The sequence below is a fragment of the Callorhinus ursinus genome, unplaced genomic scaffold, assembly GCF_003265705.2.
Source record: "Callorhinus ursinus isolate GAN/ISIS: 27379988/994484 unplaced genomic scaffold, GSC_fseal_2.0 scaffold28, whole genome shotgun sequence".
NCBI lineage: Eukaryota > Metazoa > Chordata > Mammalia > Carnivora > Otariidae > Callorhinus > Callorhinus ursinus.
Window position 1 is genome coordinate 17,330,556 of NW_027397090.1, and position 21,755 is coordinate 17,352,310.

At 50.3% G+C, this 21,755-nt stretch overlaps 1 protein-coding gene across 2 annotated transcripts in view; it reads left to right on the top strand.

Moving 5' to 3' along the window:
• The window catches only part of ROR2 (receptor tyrosine kinase like orphan receptor 2), a 192,946-nt gene that overhangs the window by 128,473 nt on the left and 42,718 nt on the right, over positions 1 to 21,755 (top strand). For both annotated transcript variants that reach the window (XR_012374060.1, XM_073878181.1), the window contains exon 2: positions 16,330 to 16,407. Coding sequence is in view for 1 of the 2 variants with exons in the window: in XM_073878181.1 (XP_073734282.1) it covers positions 16,330 to 16,407 (78 nt within the window). In the remaining variant the exon portion in view is untranslated. The remainder of the gene's footprint in view (positions 1 to 16,329; positions 16,408 to 21,755) is intronic.

Genomic DNA, 21,755 nt, shown 5'->3' on the forward strand with positions numbered 1-21,755 from the left:
GCCCCCCCCCCCCCCGCCGTGTGTCCAGGGATGTCAGCCCCCGCCCCCATGTCTCCAGGGATGCCAGCCTGTCTTGTTCTTTTCATCTGGTTACATTTTCTTCTAAATAACTCCTTATGGTTCCCGAAAGCCTCAAGTCCTGAGGATGACGCTGCAGGGACCCTCTGAGTCCCAGGTGCATGCATGTGTATTTGCTGGGTGTCCCACATCATACATTCACATGTGTCTTTGTGGTAATGACAGAGAGAGGTTCCTGGGTGCCGTGTGGTTATTAAAGCAAAAGTGCTTTTGAAGCGGAGAGCACACCTGCAGCCTGGAGAGACAGAATGAGCAAGTCAACCCCATGGTAATTACCCATGACATTACTCCATGATTGATTAGTTTAGGGCTTCTGGCTGTGAAAATAAAAAAGCCTCAAAGAAAACCTTGAAACAACCATGATTTATGAGCTTAAGAGTCTCACTTAGGTAAAAACAATGTACTGAAAAATGTCCTTTTTTATTGGAGCGTGGGGAAATAGGCAGTGTCTGGTGATAGGATTGCCAACTTAATTCTTTCAATGAATTATTTAAAAGGAGAAGCACAGAAAAGACAAAGATATTAATTTATAGAAAAAAATGGTAATTGGCAATTCCATGCATTTTTATGATAAGCACTGGCACTGGTTTATATTGCTTTAATATAGTCAATATTAATGGTCCAGAGTTGTAACTATAAAATGTAAATATTTATGTTGCTGTTGCAAATCCTTGCTCTTATATTGAACAAATCAGATATTCTCCAGTGGTACTCACTGTGTAAAGATGGTGGATGAAAGATATTCAGGAAATAGAATATAAAGACTATTTTCAGGTTGCTTAAAATGCAGGGGGCGGAGCGTGCAGGGAAATCTAAATACTGCTACATCTGTTTTTGTGCAGGAGGTATTTTACATTATGTAGTTTCATTAAATTGTTATTCTTTTTTTTTTTTTAAGATTTTATTTATTTGACAGAGACACAGCGAGAGAGGGAACACAAGCAGGGGGAGTGGGAGAGGGAGAAGCAGGCTTCCCGCCGAGCACAGAGCCCAACATGAGGCTCAGTCCCAGGACCCTGGGATCATAACCTGAGCCGAAGGCAGACATTTAACCGATTGAGCCACCCAGGCGCCCCAAACTGTTAAAAAAAATTCTTTTTTTTTTTTTTAAAGATTTTATTTATTTATTTGACAGAGAGAGACACAGCAAGAGAGGGAACACAAGCAGGGGGCGTGGGAGAGGGAGAAGCAGGCTTCCCGCTGAGCAAGGAGCCCAATGCGGGGCTCCAATCCCAGGACCCCGGGACTGTGACCGGAGCCGAAGGCAGATGCTTAACCGACTGAGCCACCCAGGCCCCCCAATTGTTAACATTCTTAAAAAAACTAGAGAATCTCATTAATTATAGAATTTCCAAGGTAAATTATTTTGTTCTACTTAAAAAGTAAAAAAGCTAGTTTTTTTTTTTAATCGAAAAAGACTTGTCTGAATTCGCTAAAACGATTCAGACATGGCTCACCCTGTTTCCTCCATAAGTCTCCACATGGATGTGTTTCCTGCTGAGCTTCCACGACTCTAGGTCGCCCCACCTCTGTGTGCCCGGGAGTGGCCTGGGAGGACACAGGGTACAGTTGGCCTTCACCTTGCTTTGCTCACTCAGGGGTCTGTCTTTGCACCCTTCTGCATCTCATGTACACATTTACTTCGTGCTGCAAGCCCCGTGAAGTGTATTGGTATCAGGGTAATACTGGCCTCCTAGATGTGTTGGAAAGTATCCTCTCTTTTATTTATATATTTTTTGGGGGCGCCTGGGTGGCTCAGTCGTTAAGCGTCTGCCTTCGGCTCTGGTCATGATCCCAGGTTCCTGGGATCGATCCCTGCATCAGGCTCCCTGCTCAGCGGGAAGCCTGCTTCTCCCTCTCCCACTCCCCTTGTTGTGTTCCTGCTCTCGCTATCTCTCTCTGTCAAATAAATAAATAAAATATTTTTTTTAAAAAAGAGTTTATATACTTGTTGAAGTGTCTGTGAAGTTATTGGTGTTAATTCTTGTCTAAATATTTAGTAGAATTCACCAGAGAGGCCATCTGGTCCTGGGCTTTTCTTTCTGAGAAGTTTTCTGGTTACTAATTCGATGCCTTTGCTTGTTGTAGACCTGTTCAGACTTTCTGTTTCTTCTGAAGTCAGTCTCAGTAACTCTATTTCTGTAGGACTGTGTCCATTTCGTTTAAGTTACTAACTTGTGGGCACATGATTATTCATAGTATTACAACCCTTTTTATTTCTTTTAATTCAATAGTAATGCATGCCGCCTCTTTCATTTCTAACTTTAATAATTTGAGTCTCCTCTCTTTTTCTCTTGGTCACCCTAGCTAAAGCTTTCTCAGTTTGGTGTATCTTTTCAAAGAACCGGCTTTTGGTATCATTGATTTTCTCTGTCATTTTTCTCTTTTATTTGTCTCTGCCCTATCTTTATTCTTTCTTTTTTTCTGCTAGCTTTGGGTTAAGTTTGCTCTTTTTATAAGTCCTTAAGGTGTAAAGTTAGGTTATAGATTTGAGATCTTTTTTTTTTTTATGATTTTATTTATTCATTTGAGAGAGAGCACAAGCAGGGGGTAGATGTAGAGGGAGAAGCAGACTCCTGCTGAATAGGGAGCCTGACATGGGGTTCGATCCCAGGATCTGGAGATCATGACCTGAGCTGAAGGCAGACACTTAACTGACTGAGCTGTCCAGGCGCCCAAGATCTTTTTAAATACAATACTATAAGTTTCCCTCTAAGCACTACTTTAGTTGTACTACTTAAGTTTTGTTATGTTGTGCATCCCTTCATTCTTCTCAAAGTATTTTATAATCTCCCTGTGATATTTTCTGTGACTCATTGGTTATTTAGAAATGTTGTGTTTAATTTCCACATATTTGTGAATTTCTCAGATTTCCTTCTGTTACTGATTTCTAATTACATTCTGTTGTTAGAGAACATAGTTTGCATGACTTGATTCCCTTTAAACTTATTAAATCTGATTTTATTACCTAGAATATGGTCTGTCCTGGAATACATTCTCTGTAAGCTTGAGAAGAATCTGTATCTTACTGTAGGGGCGGAATGTTCTACCGTTTTAATTGTGGTTGGTTTATAGTGCTGTTTAAGTTTTATGTTACCCTGCTGACCTGCCTAGTTCTTTCTTATATCCATTATTGAAAGTGGGTTATTGAAATTGTCAGTTACTATTGTTGACTTAGCTACTTTTTCTTTTCATTTCTGTAATTTTTTGCTTTATGTTTTTGGGGCTTTGTTGTTCGGTGCATATACATTTAAAATAGATTGGGTTGACCTTGTTATTATAAAATGTCCTTTTATAATGACAAGGCTTCTTGTCACTATAAAATGCCTTTTATTTCTAGTAATGATTCATGTCTTGTAGTTTATTTTGTTTGAGACTTATATAAGTCTTTACAGCTTTCTTATGATTGCTGTATGTTTGATATATCTCTTCAGCTACATGTATTCTTGAATAGTGAGTGTCTTTTATAGACAACATAAAGATGGATAATTTTTTAATCCTTTTTGCCAGTCTCTGTTGTTTTCGATTTGTCCTTTTAACCCACTTGCCTTTAATTAATTAATGATAAGACAGGTTTTACTTCTGTATTTTGCTACTTGTTTTCTATGTGTCACTTCTTTTTTCTTCCTGTTCCTTGATTCCTGCCTTTTTGTGTGTTAAATAGATAGTTCCTAGTATGATTTAAAAATTTCTTTATTTTGTCTCTCATATATGTAATTAAAAAAAGTTATTTTCTCAGGGAGTGCATGAAGATTACTATATCACCTTACTTTAAAAATCTAATTCAGATTAATGCTAACTTAATATTAATAATAAATATTTTGCTCCAATATGTTGCTATTCTTCTTCTTCTCCTTTAACTGTCAGTGCCATACAAATTATATCTTCATATATTTTAAGCCCATCAACACAATTTGATAATTATGGTTTTATGCAGTAGTCTTGTAAAACAAATAGCAAAAGAGTTACTGAGAAAAATACATTTATATTATCTTTCATAGTACCTATGTAGATAGCTTACTGGTACTATTTTATTTCTTTGTGTGACTTAGGATTCTTTCCAAAGTCCTTTCATTTCATCTCAAATAACTCCCTTTACTATTTCTTATACAGCAGTCAGCTAATGACAAATTTCCCCCATTTTTTGTTCATCTGGAAGTGGCCTAAATTATTCATTTTTGAAAAAGTGTTTAGCTGGGTATAGAATTCTTGGTTGATAGTCTTTTTCTTCCCCCAACACTTTTAATATGTCATCCCACATGTCTTACATGATGAGTCACCTCTCTTGCTGCTTTTAAGATTCTGCGTTTGCTTTTCAAATTTGTCTATGGTATGTCTAGTTGTAGATATCTTAGAGGTTGTCCTACTTAGAGTTTCTTGATTTTCTTTCTTTCCTTTTTTTAAAGATTTTATTTTTTTATTTGACAGAGACACAGTGAGAGAGGGAACACAAACAGGGGGAGTGGGAGAGGGAGAAGCAGACTCCCTGATGAGCAGTGAGCCCAATGCAGGGCTCAAGCCCAGGACCCTGGGATCATGACCTGAGCCGAAGGCAGACACTTAACGACTGAACCACCCAGGCGCCCCTGGTTCTTGATTTTCTTAAGTGTATAAATTAATGCTTTTTATCAAGTTTGGTAAGTTTCTGGTCATCATTTCTTTAAATATTTTTTCTGCCTTTTTCTTCTCTTTCGGGACTCATTTGTGTTGGTGCTCTTGATCACATCCCACAGGTCTCTTAGATTGTTATTTTCTTTATTCTTTTTATTTTCTTCTTTTCAGAGTAGATAATCTCTTTTCCAGTAGAGATATTAAACTGTCTTCCAGTTCACCGATTCTTTCCTCTGCCAGCTCAAATCTGCTATTGAGCCCACCTGGTGAATTTCAGTTGTTCTTTCAACTATAGAATTTCTATAGGATTCTTTTAATTTCTATCACTTAGTCGATATTCCCTATTTGGTGAGAAAAATTTGTTATAATATCCTTTGATTCTTTAGATGTGGTTTTCTTTAGTTTTTTAAACATATTTATAATAGTTTTGGCCCCCTCAGGGACATTTTCTGTTGGATGTTTCTTCCTTTGCATGTGGTGTACTTCCTAATTTTATTTGTTGCATGTCTTTGTGATTCTTTGTTTAAAGCTGGACATTTTAGATAATATTTTAGCAATTCTAGTAGCAAACCCCTCTTCCCATCAAAGTTTGTTTTTGCTGCTGTGGTTTTATTTTTGTTTTTCATTTTGGTTTTTGGTGGTGTTTTTCTTGCTACTGTTTGTTTGTTTAGTGGCCTTGCATTACTAATTCTGTGGGTTCTCTGTTTCCTGTGATGTGTGACCGCTGAGTTGTCCGTCATTCTTTTTAAGTTATTTTTCTTTTCTTTTTAAACCACTTTATTGAGGTATGATTTGGAAAGCTTTACAGATTTATTGTACACAACTTGGTAAGTTTGGAGGTAAGTATATGCTCATGAAACCATCACCGCAGTCTGTGCTATAAACATACCCATCGGCTGCAGAAGTCTCCTCCTCCTCCTCTCTTTAGTTATTACTGTTGTTATTATTGTTATTTTGTTTGTGTCATAAGAACACAAACATAAGGTCCTTTACGTTTTCAAGCTTGGATTCCTAAGGGTCACATCTCGGTCAGTACTGTTGTGTGGTTAGCCAGTCACTGGTCAGGAGATTTTCTCATGTACTTCGCTGCGTGTCTTGAACCAAGAGGGTCTTGTGAGCAGACGTCGGTCAAACTTCAGTCTTCACTGCCTGTTCCTGATGGCACCAGCGACGAGGGGCCAGTGTCTTCAACTTCCTGGTCTTCCTGGGGTGTGCGCTTGGCCTTCCATGTATGCACAACCTTGTTGATCCCAGAAATACGTCAGACCGTTTGAGGTTCCCTGTTGTCCTCTGGTTCTGCATTTCCTTTTAAATTCCAGGCCGCGCTCATGTTTACTGCCATTGTAGTTAGCAGGAGGCAGTTTGGTGGTGTTCGGTTGTGCCCCCTCGGTGGCCACTGCCTGCCGCCTCCCCACGACCCCAGCTGAATCAGACCTAGAGCCTCCCCCAGGTGCCCCAAGTCCAGACAGCACCATCCCTGTGCAGTGGCACTCTCCACAGTGCATCAGCTCTCCCCACCATCACCGTGCACAGCAAACAGGCACAGCCCACTGTCCCTCCGAGGTTCAGTCTTTTCTCTCGGATGGATGAACTTTTTCAGTTCATTCTGTGGCTTTGGTGAGTTCTCTGAGCTCTGAGATGCTTGGTTTTAGGTGTGTTGACCAGGTTTCTGTGGTTTTGGAGGCAGAGTGAGTTCATCTAGATCCTCAGGCCACCGTTCTGCAAGCCAGTTCTACGGTGTGTTGCTGGGGGGCCTGGGGTCTCTCACGTAGAAGGATGCACCTTGGGTGCACCTGTTGAGGGGGTTGGTGTCAGCAGCTGGCTCTCTTTGTGGTGGAGCAGCACATGGTACAGCTTTAACGTTGTGACCCTTTCTTCTTTGGTTAGAGTTGTAAAGACGTACATACATCTTTAGAAAGGCATATTGTGGGACAGAGGATCGTGGAGCCTAGCAGAGCTCCCTGGGGCACGTGGAGGACTGCCAGGTCTGAGGACAGTTGAGCGGAGAAGTGCTCACTCGCGGTTTGGAGGTGCAGGGGCCGACCCTGAACTATGACCCCATTATCTGCCTCTGAGAATTGGAGATGCGGCAAAGAGGCTCTGGCATCCAGCCCCTGAGCACACCTGGAGCAGGGACGAGCCCCACCCTTCAAACTGGGAGCTGAAACTCAGGGATACTGAAACACAAGCATGATGGGCCCACGACATTGTCAGCATTTGGCTTTTCCTTGCATGGTCGTGGTGTGCTTCCTGCATGCCAGGGTTCGAGGTCCCACATGCGACCGTCACCCAGAGCCTGCCATCGTGGACCATCCTCTGCTGATGTGGGACAGACATGCTGCTCTGGGGAGTAATGCAGCAAAGGCAGGGCAGGTGGCGTGTGGGCCGAGGGTGTCCAGGGGTTAAGGCTGGAGCAGAAGGAGTGAGGGGTGAGTGACAAGGAGGACGAGAGGGCAGAATAGACGCACACCCCAGAGGGAGAAGGGGCTGGACTTGTTGCCAAGGCCATGAAGGGTAGAGGAGCCGAGGCGAGTTCAGGAGGGTGTGTGTGCGTGTGCGTGGTGGGGCCGGACAAAGGGAGCAGGCTGCTCCTCTGAGGAGGTGGAAGGTGCTGGAAGGTGTAGAACACAGGAACATTCATTCATGCACCAGATGAACAGCTCCCTGCTCCTGCCCAGGTGCTGGGGATAGAGCGGGGAGCAGACAGAAGAAGAAGAGACGGAGAAATACATGAACATATGGTTTTTTGGGAAGTGGGAGGGGGAAAAGGAAGACGGGAAGCAGGCTGGGCAGCAGGACTGCATCATGTGCAGGGACGTGTTGGGCACGTGGAATGAGGTCAGCGTGGGCCTCGTTCAAGGTGGTAGCGTTACAGGAGAGATTCTGCTAGAAGAACCGTGGTAAGCTCTGTAGGTGTGATACACGTAAATAAAAGTGTGTAAATTCCCACATCACCAGGCCATACCAGCGACGTCTCAGAAAACTTCGTTCTGCTCCACCTTGGCCGTCACCCCCAAAGGTAATGCTGACCCCCATCAGCACAGATGCTCCTGCCTCGTGTTGAACTTGGTGTGGAGGGGACCATGCAATCCAGGCTCTTTGTGTCTGGCTTCTTCCGCTCCCCGCCTTAGGCTTCCAAGTTTCACCTCTGCTGCCCCAGCGGATGGTGTGGCAAGCCCCTTCTAGAGGTCCAGTGTGACCGCCGTGGGGAGGTGGGCCTGGGGAGGCCTGTCCAGGGACTGTCGCCTGACCCTGCAGAGCCGGGAGCCTCTGCACCGGGCGTGAGCAGCGAGGGGCTGGGAGCATCGGATATTGAAGACAGCGCGAATGACATTTCATGATGGGTTGGACGAAGAAGGTGGTTGAAAAGGAAGTCAGGACAACCAGGGTCCGTGGCCTTTGCCTGTGGCAGGAGGGTGTCAGAATTTAGGATGCGGGGTGGGCGGGGGCGGCTGCAGGGGAGCAGTCTGTGGAGGGAAGCTGGGTTCATGTTCGGACAAGTCAAGTGTGGTGTGCGTATCAGATGTGAGCAGGTCGCCGGGCCTCTGACGCTGGCTTTCCGAGGAGGGTCTGACCCATGAGGGTATGTTTTGGGGGCTCTGTGCATTTCGCCAGGCCCTCAAAGGGAGGGAGGTGGAAAGAATGGGGGAGCTTTGTAGGCCCAGCTCCAAGTGCTGCGGCATGTGGAGGATCGAGGAGGAGGAGACACTCGCAGAGGGGAAGGGGGACAGGAGAAGGCCCAGACGTGGCGCTCACGTGAAGTCCGTGAGGACGATGTACGTAAACTGGGGCACCATGCACACGCTGCCCGCCGCTGGGCAGGCCTGCAGGGGGCCAGGCTGCACCTGCGAGCACACACTGCCTCAAGGCCTCAAGGCCTGCCTGCCGCTCTACGGGGACAGTGGTGCTGATGTAAGTAAGCGTCCTGGGAGCAGGGACCTGAGCGATGCGGACTCGGAAGGCGTCCGGAAGGCATCCCGGCCGCAGCTGGAAACCTCGGGGACTCGGAGCTCCGAGGACCGTGCTGTCCCGACGTCTGCTGGACGCAGCCACAGGACGTCTTTTGAACAAGAAAGAGGGTGTCCAGAGGACGTTGTCAGGGTGCTAGAATCATCAGCGGGCTGTGGGCGGGTCCCTCGGATGCACCTCTGTACTTGGTCCAAACCCCTGCTTAGTCTGTGTCACCTCAGTCCGTCCTGCCTGTCTGCACCGTGCACTTGCAAATACTGGTTTCAAATCAGCATTACTTCTGAAGAAGCGCTGGAGACAAATAGCACTACCTGTTATGGGTTGAATCGTGCTCCCCCAAATAGACCCACTGGACAGAGCTTCTTTACAGAAGTAATTAACTGTAGACGAGGTCCTAATGGTGGGCCCTGATCCAGTGTGACTGGCGTCCTTTTAAGAAGAGATCAGGACACAGACGTGCGCAGGGAGGGATGACCAGGGAGGGCCTGGGGGAGGACGGCCGTCTGCAAGCCCGCAGGAGAAACCAGCCCTGCTCACGCCTACATCTGCAAATTCCAGCCCCCAGAATTCCGCCACCCAGGCTGTGGCACGGCGTCACTAGCCAACTCATACAGAAGCTACTTAAAAAAAAAATAATTGTCGCCACCATAGCAAACATTCGCCCCCGTTTGCTGTTTGTTTCCATGAACTTGAGGCCATCACTGCGGACGAATGTCCTGCTTGCAATAGGGCAACAGGACAAGGCCTCGGGGACACGGAGGCGCTGACGGAGCCCGCCGCAGACCCCTCCGCTCCCTTTGTTCCCGGTCGCGTTCCCGCCAGTCCAGGGGTCTTGCGGCCTGCAGTCTGGCCGCAGTGTGGGGGCCCGGGCCTCTAACCCTGTCCCTTAGGCAACTGGAAAGTAATTCCCTTGTTGCCATGGGATCGCGCCTGACTCAGTTCTTTTCCCGATAAGGGTCCTTCTTTAAAAAAAAAAAAAAAGGTATGTTTTCCTCCTTTACCTTTAACTAAATCTAGGCATTTGAGCTAAAAACCTTGTGTGCAGGGGAACAACCAGGATTCCAGAGTCTTCCGTGAAACCAAATGACAGAGGCACCCACACGGAGTGTGCACCCAGCGTTTCTGTTTGCTCTTTTCTGCCACGTTTCCCCAGGTGACAAGCGGGCCCAGCAGGGAAGCGGGCCTGGGGCTGGGGTCGCAGCAGAGGCGTGGTGGGTTTCGCCTTCCCGGCTGCATCTGGGGGTGGGGGACCCGCCAGCGCTGTCGGGGGCTCTAGGTGTCGGGGAAAAGAGGAGGTCGATGAAAGACCCCACCTCAGCCTCCCAGGCGGCCTCTCCCCCTCCTCGGCCACATGCTCACTGGGCCCTGACAGTGGGGCCTTTGCTGGGGGCCCTGGGGGCCATCTGGGACACCGAGTGAGAAAAGCTCTCACTTCAGGCTGTGCCGGGCGGGGTGGGGAGGAGGCGCGTCTACACTTGGACTCCTGTGGGGCTTTGATGTGTTTGCCATCAAAGTGGAATCAAAGCGGAGCTTAAATTGGGGAGGGACCCTGGTGACTCCATGTCAGGTGGTTCCCAAAGCAGGGCTGGGCCAGCCCTTGAAGGAGGCATAACACCAGCATTTACTCCACCCAAAGTGAGCACGAATGAAAATAAAAAAGTACAGACTGTTCACACTACTGGGCTGAGGCCCCGGCAGCTCACCTGAGTGCGGAGTGGTGTTCTAGCTAAGTGAAGACACAGCGGCGTGGTGTTCTAACTGCAGTGCTCGCAGAGACTGATGTTATGGGGGCTCTTTCCTATTGACGTAGCTTGTCTGGCCCAGCGCCCAGACTAATGGATGCACCTTTGGGGACTTTGTACACTGTGCTCCTTCCCAGTTATTAATTTCTTTTTTTCAGTCCTTGCATTTCCAGCATCACGGGTGTTTCTCATTGCACGTGTTGGCTGAGCTGAGGGATTGCTCTGGAATGCATGGCCAACATTTCCCATTGCAAGTGGATAGGCTGTCTGAGTTTTCATTGGGAAATCTCTGCCTGCCCTTCCAGGGGCCCCTGGCCTGCTACACAATCAGCCCTCCAGGCTGGGGGCTTTTTCTGGGCCCTGACTGTTGTTCTTCCTCAGATCCTGGAAATTATACCTTTTCACGAGGATGACCAAGTCCAAGAATGCCAAGCTTTGGTGAATAAATACCCTCACTAATTAAAAAGGAGCCTGCTTTGAAGTTGTCCAGATATGCCGGAGACTACATCTAATTAAATCACAACAAGTGTACCTGATTCAGATCAACAGGTAGAGATTAATGGATGAAAAGTATGAATAACAAAACATTTTAAGAGACACGAATCAAAACAGAAAGGCAGCATGGACTCAAATCCAAGAGCGTGGGTTGAACTTCATTAGTAAATTCTTGCCTAATAGTGTCTCTGCTGCTAATGAGGACAGTTAGTATTTTACAGAAAGAGCGTGCAAACCAGAACAGACCCACTTGCCACCCTGCAGACAGAAATTTCTCTCGCTGACACCACGAATCAAGACGTCCCATTAGAGGCCCATATTGAGAACAGGTCCAGAGAAGATTTTGGGTGACCGGTGCGTGGTTTGTCATTATCATGCATTTCCCCACATTGGGGCGGGGTGTGCACCTTCAACAGCCCCCCGTGAAACCCTGACTACTTACCAAGCATCACCAAACATCAGCGGTGAACCCTTGCATTGGGTCACCCTGCAGACGCCAGCTGGTTCCGATGCCTGCCAAGGATACACCAAGTTCCTGGTATCACCATGCCTGACTGTTAAGGCAGGATTCAGCTCAAAACCCAACATTCTCCCAAGTGACTTCATGTCTGAGTATTCACTGGCCTGCTGTTGAATCTTTGCACAACTTAGATCAAACCCAGTGAGTCTGTGGTAGTATGCTCGTGTGGTTAGCATTCCTGCCTGGCTTCGGGGCTGTAGCCAGTGAGCAAGAATGTAGGGTGTTTGGAGATAGGATCTCTCCTACAGCCCTCCTCCACCTGTGAGCCCTGGTTAGGGGCTGGAACCACGTGATGGGCTGTGGAGTTGTTTTCCAGTAAGCTTTTTACGTCGGATGGTTTTAGATTTGTGGAGAGTTGTGAAGGTGGTAACGAGGTTCCATGTAGTGCACACCCAGTTCACCTCGTGTTAAACCTTACATCATTAGTGTGGTCTCTTCGTCACGGCGGGTGTGCCTCGACTGACTCATTATTCTCAACCCAAATCCATACTGTTCCTATTTCCTTAGACTTTACCTAATGTATTTTTTCTGTTCCAGAATCCCGTGTGAGTTACCACAGTGTGTTTGGTCTTTGCTTCTAGGCATTAAAGTGTAATTTTGACATGGATCAAACTATATGTGTAATGTATCATTGTATTAAACGAGCCACATTTAAATTTGGTTCATATTAAATGTTCTCTTTTCTTTAAACACCAAAAAAACGAATAAGGGGCTAATAAATCACGCCTACTTGATTGACACCATCAGTGGTTTGAGTTTTCCAGCAGCTTTGCGTTGTCTCCCCGTGTGGGTTTTTACGGTGAACGTCACCCACATCCAGGGCATCATAAATGGACATGAGGCCTTCAAAGCACACCTTGTGGTATTTTGCCAAAGTAAAGGATGTGACATTTTGCTCCGAGGAGACCCTCCATTTCAGTAGAAGGTAATTGAGTTCCAAGGCTTTAGGGCAGATGGGGCTCTTCCCCGAGGCTGTTCTCCGTTCAGGTCCCCTGGTCTGTCAGTAGGCCAGTGGGGGTGAGGGCAACAGCCCCGGGTAACCCGAGTGGGCCTTTGTGTGAGGAGGCGCTGGGCAGAGGCCATCTGGGGGGTGTCACAGGGCTCACACCCCCTGAGACTGTCACGAGCCAGCTGGGCAGTTCATGGGGTTAGGAAGGTGGAGAGGGGTCGTTCTGCAGTACCGCGGAGGAACATGCCGAGGAACCCGCTAGTCGGGGAGCAAGCAGGTGACATCAGCTGCAACACTGGTGGTGCTGAACCCCACTTAGTCCTCTCTGCCCAGAGCCCGAGAGCCCCGCCTTTCCCGCAGCATCATGCGGACGTGCGCTGGTCTCCCGGCAGGTGCGTCTCAGGCCCTAAGCATCCTGCCTTTGCGTGGCCCCAGCCTTCCCAGCAGCTCCTCCCGCCCTGAATCACCTCCGATCTCCAGTGCACCACCATATCCTGTTCCACTTGGGGAGCCAGACCTCCCCCAGATTCTCGGCGCTCTGACGTGTGGAGGGGGCAGGTAGTGGGCTCCTTTGCTGATCACCTGCTCCAGCTTTATCCAGCCTCTTCTTGCTCTTCCTTTTTTCTTGGCTACTACTGGGCATAACATTTAAAACATTGAATCATAAAATTGGTGTTTGTTCAAAAGGCCACATACCGTATGACTTCACTTATGTAAAATGTCCGAAACAGATAAATCCCTGGAGAGAGAAGGAGCAGACTTGTGGCTGCAGGGTCTGGGAGAGGTGAGAGTGGGGAGGACTCGTGGAGCAAGGTTTCTTTGGGGAGCGATGAAGTATTCTGCAGTCGCATAGTGGAGACGGTTGCACAACCTTATGAATGTGCCCAGACCCACTGGGTCGTAGACTTGCAAATGGCGAGTTTTATGGTATGTGAATTACCTCAATTAAAAATGTGATGCTTTTTCACATGTGGAGATGTTTAAAAATAAAATAAAAGGAGACATTTTAAATTACCTTTGTAATTCCAGATAACGTAACAGTGACATTTTGATGGGTGTGTGTGTGTGATAGTTTTTCTGGGTTGTTTTGTTGGTTTTGGCTTGTGTTTATTTTTTCCCTTTGGGGTATTTTTAACCCTTTTCGGGGGGGGCAGGAGAGACCCTGTTGGAATCTGTGGAAATGCTGGCCCATATTGTCACTTGTCACCTGTCCCCAAAGTTCACATTTGCCCTGTTACATTTGGCTCATGCATTAAAGTCTGGACAGCCGTTCCGTGTCTGATGTACTGCTGTGCAGAGGAACAGTTTCCAATATCAGACTATCAGTGGGGTCCTTATTTCTCAGGAAGCAACGGCAGGGCCCGGGTGTGTCGAAACTTGAGGCGTCTACGCAAAGGACCATGACAATCGGCCATTCTACATTTATTCACATATGTGACTTGTCTTGGGGGTGTGGGGAGGCTCTGGCGTCAGCCTCGTGGGCTACTGGAAACTTCACCCCTGTTTCCAAACACGTAGATGACACTCTTTCGCTCAAGTACCCAAACTAAATCCTACTAAATTTTTTAAGGCAAAGCTGGAGGCTGAAAGAAACGAAAAATCAAATCCCGGCTTCTGTGCTGAATGGCACAACCTTTCCAGACCGAATCTTAAAGTTTCCTAGATCAGCGGCGACGCTGCGGGTCTGGCTGGGGGTGACGTCTGCTCAAGAGTCAGCAGAAGCACTGGGATTACTCCCGGCTCCATCCCATGGGGAGCATGCTCGTCTACGTGGCGCCTGAGATGCTCGGGAAATACACGTGCTTCAGCACTGAAAGTTGCCTTGGAAGAGCTGGGAATCTGTTGCACAGTGGAATCGGGCTAATGGTGCTTATTTTTCTTCGGGGCATATATTTATTTGACTGTTTCACACCACTTGTCAATTTCTAAGCCGTTAATAATTTTTATGCCTCTTTCAGATGTGTGTATATAGTACAAGTGTGTTTGATTTCCTGCGGTCTCTCTGCATTTACACGGTGCTGAATGATGGTGTGTGTAACATGCCAATTTACCATTGCAACCCCAACTGAAGTTTAATTCTTTTTTTCTTTTTTAAGGATTTTATTTATTTGTTTGACAGAGAGAGACACAGGGAGAGAGGGAACACAAGCAGGGGGAGTGGGAGAGGGAGAAGCAGGCCTCCCACGGAGCAGGGAGCCCGATGTGGGGCTCGATCCCAGGACCCTGGGATCATGACCTGAGCCGAAGGCAGACGCTTAACGACTGAGCCACCCAGGCGCCCTTGAAGTTTAATTCTTGAGCACACACGCGTTGACTGCCTTGCCTAGTTCCCTCCTGTCTCCGTGGCGCAAGCAGCCCCCGTGTCGAGGTGTTAATGCCGGGACCATCAGCCGTCACCGGGACACAGCCCCCGATGTCCTACTGCTGTTTACGGTCGGTCCCCTGGGCCAGGTTCTGATTCCTCAGCAGAGAACGCTCGATTGCTCTGGGAGAGACGTACCATTTGAGGGGGGGGGGTCGTCTTAGAGAATCAGGGTAGTACTTCCGAGGGGTTGACTGGGGACATTTTACGAAAGCCGGCTTCTGACAGCTGGCCGGGTTTGGACTGGAAGCAATAGAAAGAGGGAACCTTCCTTAACTGGGTCGAGAGGCCCAGGCTGGGCAGAAACGGGCTCTCGCTGGCCGCCTGGGAGCTGGGGCTGGGCTCCCAAGGGCGCAGGCTCACGCGTCCCCGGGCACCTCCTGTGATTTAGAAGCAGGATGGACAGGATCGGCTTTGAGATGCCGGTGCCCTCACGGACCTACTGGCCGGTGTTCGTGCCTCTGAACAGTCTGAAGACTCTTGTGTGCCTCGTTCTAGCCGCAAACCACCTGAACCGTACTTGCAGACCTCAGCTGCCTGGGAGCAAGGTGTCATCCTGAGAGTGGGCTGACGTGTCTGGTGCTTTGTTAGCTCTTTTTCTCATTTAAGAGAGACAAGTGGGGTGGGCCCGACTATAACCGAATTATAAACTGTCTTCCATAGACTTTTTTAAAAAAATGCTGGTGAATGCCCATGACCTAAAGGTTCCCACCTGAGCCACTTCTTTTTACCATCGCCATCCATCTCCAGAAACTTTCCATCTCCCCCGTATGAAACCGTCCCTGCTAAACACTAACTGCTGGGCCCCCTGGCCCAGCCCTGGTGCCCGCCACCTGCTTTCTGCCTATGAACTTGACGACTCCAGGGACCTTGTCAGCCATGTACTTGTGTTTCTGTATCTGGCTGTTTCCTTCAGCTTCGTCCGCGTATTGCAGGGCAGGATTTCCTTTTTCCCAAGCCACTTGATGCTCGGCGTGTGCGTCCCGCTCTTTGGTAGGCTTGAAGCCACAAACCCAGATCCACCCAGATATGTGGTCAGAGCCACCCTCCCCCGCCCCCAACCAGTGGGACCCGGTCGAGGCCAGCCTGCCAGCTGACAGTCTGGAAGTGAAGGGGACAGGGGCCACACCGGCATATGGAGCCGGGGTGTCCGTTGTACCTGCCCTTCCTTCCCCCCAGGATCCAGGGACGGGCGCCCACGTTCTTGTGTGGTGTTGCTGGTTGAGAACTACCAGAAGCCAGGATCTGGAGGGCGACCTGCAGACTCTGACTACAGTGGTGTTTTATTTTGCCAGCCAGTGTTTGAATCTCTCTCCCACCCTGAATGGCGCTCAGGGCTTCGGTCACACGCTGGCTTCACCCGTGCGTGCTGCAGAGCATCTGCGTTCTGCTGCACTTGGGATAAACGTCAAGAATCACTGTGCTATTATACCAGATCTGATGCTCCAAGAGCCCCCTGGAAGTTACCGTAATGGCTCATCCCTCCAGGTGTTCTATAAACAGCAGGCGGTTTTGCTAGAATACTATCGTCTTTGCACGAGAAGCGAGGTGAAGGCCTCGCGGTGAACTCTCACTAACGTATGTGCTGTGCTCTCTTGCTCAGGGGAAGTGGAGACTCCTGACCCGAATGACCCTTTGGGACAACTGGATGGAGAGGATGGCCCTCTTCCAACTCTGAAAGGTAAAGTGCGAGGCGCGCTGGGGGGCAGGCGTTTGAACGTGTTCTCGGGGTCCCGCGTAGAGAGGCACCCAGTCGGCTTGCCATCTGTACTCGAGGTGTGGCTATTGACACGGGAGGCGGGGTGCCCATGACCGAGCGCTGCCCTGCTGGTGGGCGTGGGGGCGTGCCTGCTGCTGCCCCTGCGGTTAGAGCCAGTTGGAAGGTGATGGTGGCAGGTGACAGGGTGGGCAGATGGCCACTGGAGGGAGGCAAGGGCCTTGTGGAGAGCTCCGTGGGCCCTAGCAGAGCCTGAGGAGCTGGACCCCTGGCTCGGCCACTGTCCCCTGCTGACAGGTGGTGGTCCTCTGGGGTCACTCTCCCCATGTCCTCATCCAGAGCGAGTGGGCGCCAGGTGGATGTCAGGTGGGCAGGCAGCTCACCGAGGAGCAGGTTCTCTGTCTTGTGCTTCGGCCTTTCCCACAGGTCCCTGTCCAGGTCACGGCGCACGGGGCACACTTTGTAGGAGTCTGAGGGTGGCAGAGTCGATCGGACACATTTCTTCAGATCCGGCCCGGGTCCTTGAGGAGCTGGCCCCCTTCCCGCTCTACCCTTGGGCACCGTGTCCTCTTAGATCACTGTCTCAGCCCAGCTGCTGCACATGGGTGGCCTCCTCAACAGGAATTCATTCCCCAGAGTCCTGGCAGCTGGGAGTCTAGGGCGAGAGCCCAGCAGGGTCAGTTCTGCTGAGGTCTCTCTGACTGGCTTGCGATTGGCGCTCCCCACCCCAGCCTCACGTGGCAGAGCCTGCTTCAGCTGCTCTTCCCGTTAGGGTGCTGACCCCCTTGTGGGGGCCCCTCGTGACCTCATCTAACCTAATGCCCCCCAACGGCTCACCTTCCAAGACCATCCCTCTGGGGGCTAAGCCTTCAAATGTGCATTGCCGGGAGACTCAATGCAATGCCGAACGATAATCTAGTAAGACATTCACTTTATTTCTGCTTAACTACTTTCTAATTATTTAAAGACCAGGAACCCATACGAATTTCTTAGCCGCCTGCACATTGAGGGTCCCACGACCCCTCAGGAAGGTGTTTTCCTCCACATGTCCACGGTGGGATCTTCTGGGCATTGGGCAGCTAGGACTCAAGTCTGCTGGCCTCAGCCTAGGGGCTGGCATGTGCCTGCAGGTCCTGAGAGGCTTCCTGGGGTCACACGGGGCGCTCAGCTCCCTCCTGGTTCCAGAACGCTCACCAGCGCATGCTATGTGCTGAGAGGTCAGCCGTCTCTGTCAAGGGCACGGGGAGCTCTGCCTGCTCAGTTGGTGATGACAGGGCCTCACAGGGACCCAGGGTACTTGCAGGGGCCAGGGCTTCTGTCAGGACAGGGATGTGTCCCAGGGGGGCAAGGCCTGTGCTCTGGATGCCGGGCCTCGTGAAACATTTCTTAAGAAGGAAGATCGTTTTGGATGGTTAGATTCTGAAATCATTTCTCAAAAGGCTGACTTAGCCCACAGTCCAGATGGCCCACACGTATCCTTGACGGGCCCTCCGTACCAGCTGCTGTGTGAGGCCCAGGCATGTGCTGGTGACCCGAACAACACAGCACCATTGTGTGTGGTCTCTGCCTCATGATGTTTCCCATTCTGTGGAGTCAGCATCCTGAGTCCTTGACAGAGTAGCTCGGAGGAAGACAGGGCTGCGGTGAGCTGGAAGGAAGGGAAGGGCGTCCTGGCAAAGGATAGGATGTTACTCTGAGATCTGAAGAGCTGACAGTCACGGAGAGGGGTATCCTGGGCCATGGCAGTGCCTGGGCAAAGGCCCTGAGATCAAGACAACTTGGTGCCTTGGGGCAGCTGAGAGAAAGGGCTGGGGTAGCTGAGGTCCCATGGATCAGCGGGGCTAAACCAACATGGCCCAATACCGAAGCCATCAGCCATTTGTGGGTCTTTAAATTTAAATCAATTAACATTAAATAAAATTAAGAATCCAGTTCCTCAGTCCTCTGAGCTACATTTCAAGTGCTCAATGGCCACATGTGGCTAAAGCCACCGCAGCACAGATCTAGAACACTCCATCACCACAGAAAGTTCTGTTGGGCAGCCCTGGGTAGACATACACAGCTCTTTAGGTGGTGGGAGAATGTTCTATTTTATTCTGAGGAGTGCCGTCCTCCACTGTGCAAGGTTCTGGTCTGGGACACGGTGTGGCCTGATCATTCTCTGAGAAGATCTTCCTGGTGGTCTGGAGGGTGATGGAGGGGAAGTGGACGGGGCAGTAGGAGGGGTGAGGGGTCAGGTGGGAGGGAGGCAAGGGGCCTGGTAGGAGGGAGGTGAGGGGCGAGCAGGATGGAGGTGGGGCTGGCTGAGGAGAAGTGAACAAACCACAGTTAGAGTCTACACCTAACCTGCACTCACCTTGTGGACTCCATAATTCCTCAGGGGAACTGTGTTTGCAGCAGACCTGCCCAACCCTCCCCCGCCTCCCCCGGCAGGTGCAGGGGGCAGGCCTCCAGGGGGCCTGGGCTGGGTCGGAAGGGGGTGGGAGCACCCCAATCACAGCTGTGCTTCCAGCAGCGTGGGGGGCAGAGGCGGCTGCAGGGCGGAAGGTCCCACAGGCCCACTTGGAGGGAAGACGCACTCGCTGACCGAGGCGCGGAAATGACTGTGGGCTGAGCGTTCTTAGGAATTCTTATTTCTTACCAGTCACAAGCTCCAAACATGGAGAAGTCAGATTCTGTGCCTTGGGTGGTATTTTTTCGTCCTCCTTCTTGGTATTTGAGCAATTTCTCAAGCCCACAACTGCATGCTTTGTGATGCCCTCTGCTTAGTGGGGATTTGATTGCCTCCGGTCTGTTTTTGTTAACCCACATGTGATTGTGTGAAAACCGTGGGTGCTTCCGTGTCTGCAGTGCTGAGGCATTTGGAAGCTTGCCTTCCCTTCTCCAGGGCACAGAAACACCATCTGCAGACGTTCCCTGGTGAAGTGGGTGCGTGTGTCGGCGTGTGTGTGTGTATGCGTGTGTGCGTGTGTGTGTCTCTGCATGCGCACGTGTACATGCATGAGTGTGTGCATGCGTGCGTGATGTGTGCATGTGCGTGTACATGCATGAGTGTGTATGTGCATGCGTGTCTGTGTGCATGCATGTGTGTACATGCACGAGCGTGCATGTGTCCGTGTGTACATGTGTGTACATGTATGAGTGAACGCATGTGTGTGCATGTGTGCGCGCACGCGCGTGTGTGTGCACGCACGTGCATGTGCGTGCATGCTGCAAAGGGGCAGTACAAGAGGAAGCGGAAGGCCACAGCATGGTGGTGCAGCCGTGTGAGCTTGGCATGGCCAGAACACACACCTGGATTGGAGGTGGCTCCAGCACCCGCTGCAGCCCAGGCGCCCCCAGCCATCCGAGGGTTAGGAGGCTCAGTGCACAGCACTCACCCGGGAGGCAGCAGCAGGAGGCATATACTGTGTGGCAGGTGTGACAGTCAGCATGTGTCTCCGTGCCAGGCGTCTGCACCTCAGCAGCCCCTTGGGGACGGGATCCTAGAGAATAGCCCCAGGGAGTCGCAGGGACACCCGGGGCCCCAGTCATTGCCTTACAGCCCTGTTCTCTGGCTCTGTAGTGTGATGTTACTTCTTTTTGTGTTGTGGCTTTTGCACAAAAGGAGACTCACTCTGCCCTTCCTGTCTGCTCCCCTGGCTCAGTGACAAAAGGCATCGACCTGGCCATGCCAGACTCATTAGTCCACGTGCTTTTCTGTGCAGCTTCGAGGAGTGTCACTGCTTGGCCCCATTTAGCTTAAATCTTACAAAAAAGTAATAATAGCTGGATGGACTGTAGGAGCTACTTCTGTAATCCAGTTAGTGTTTGTGATGCACCCCCGTCTGTAAAAGCACAGGCAGGTGAAAATGGCTGGTAGGCCAGTCCCTGGGTGAGAGAACCTGAGCAGGCTCGGGTCTGGGAATTAGGTCCAAGCGTGACGTCATTTGTGTTTGGATACACTGTGCGGGTAGTGAGCACCTGACACGTATAGAGTTGGTGGTTGGTCCTCAGAAAGAAAGATCCCCAAGCAAAAAGCCTACGTAGAAGAGGAAAAAAAAAACACCACAGGCTTTGTGACTTAACAGCTGAAAAGTTTGCCTGAAATTTCCATAAGCCATAGGGCCGTCACCGCAGGACGGCGGCCAGTCCCAGGACTCCAGTTAAAAGTGCTGCATTAATGCAGGAATGGCCATTTGCCAGGAGCTTGTATTCCTTGCTATGGGTAGATACACTAGTAAGATGATTCGTGGTGTTTTTGTCACTGTCCCTGTTAGTGGCATGCCACTTAACAAAAGCATGCATTTGCCCTACAGGCCATTTACTCCTGTGTTGCAAGGCTGTATTTTAAGTGCATCTGTAACACGTCTTGGGTTTTGTAAAATCAGTACTTTGGAATGTTTGTGGGAAGTAGATCACTTCTGAGAGCCCGAGGGCGGTGCTGCTGGGCTGGCGCGGCCGGTGGCCTCCCCAAACAGCCCCGGTGTGCCCCCGTCTCCTGTCTGGGGAGGAGAGCTGCTCATCGTCCGGGCGAACCCAGCAGGGGAGTTCCGAACTCCTCCCACTTGAGGCTACGTTGCAATTATAGCTGCTCTCAAGGGCATTCTAATCACAGGGCAGACGGCGATGCCTTACTCACCAGGCTGCCCCTGCGGCTCCCCCTGCGGCTCCCCCCAGGGCTCCTTGGGCAGAGAGAACAGGAAAGTCAGCAGAGCACTCCGCGTTGGCATGGCGACAAGACCTGCTGTTCTGTCCCCTGAGCCTTGGGTTCCCGACCCACGTAGGACGCATGGATTGACTAGTGTGCGTGTTGGGTCCGTTTCTGGAACTTTTGGGGTGTGTGTGTGTGTGTGTGCGTGCGCGCGTGTGATGGTTTCCTGGGGTTTGCTGCAGGTGTGAGGGCTCCAAGGCTGATGGGTTAAATTGAAAACCTCACCCCCTGTTGCAGACATCGGGCGAAGGGCTCTGAGCTGAGTGCCATCCCCGGGGTAAGGCCATTGATGGATCACCCTCGCTCCTTCCCGCCGCCGTGGATTTGCAGCACCCGTTGGACTGTCCAGGACATGGCCAGACTGAATGATGTGGGGAGAAAACCATAACCCACGGAGAAGAGATTTCAGAGCACACACAATCGTGTTGTTCCGGGCTGAGTGTGGGGGAGAGGCGTCATGCACGCACGTGTGAACCCTCCCCGGGGAGGGCGGGGATGCGCCCCAGCTCCTGGAGCAGCGAGGCTGGTTTCTGCCCCCGCACCTTCCTCTTCATCTCTCCTTCTTCCCAGAGTCCCCCCCCCCCCCCCCCCCCCCCCCCCCCCCCCCCCCCCCCCCCCC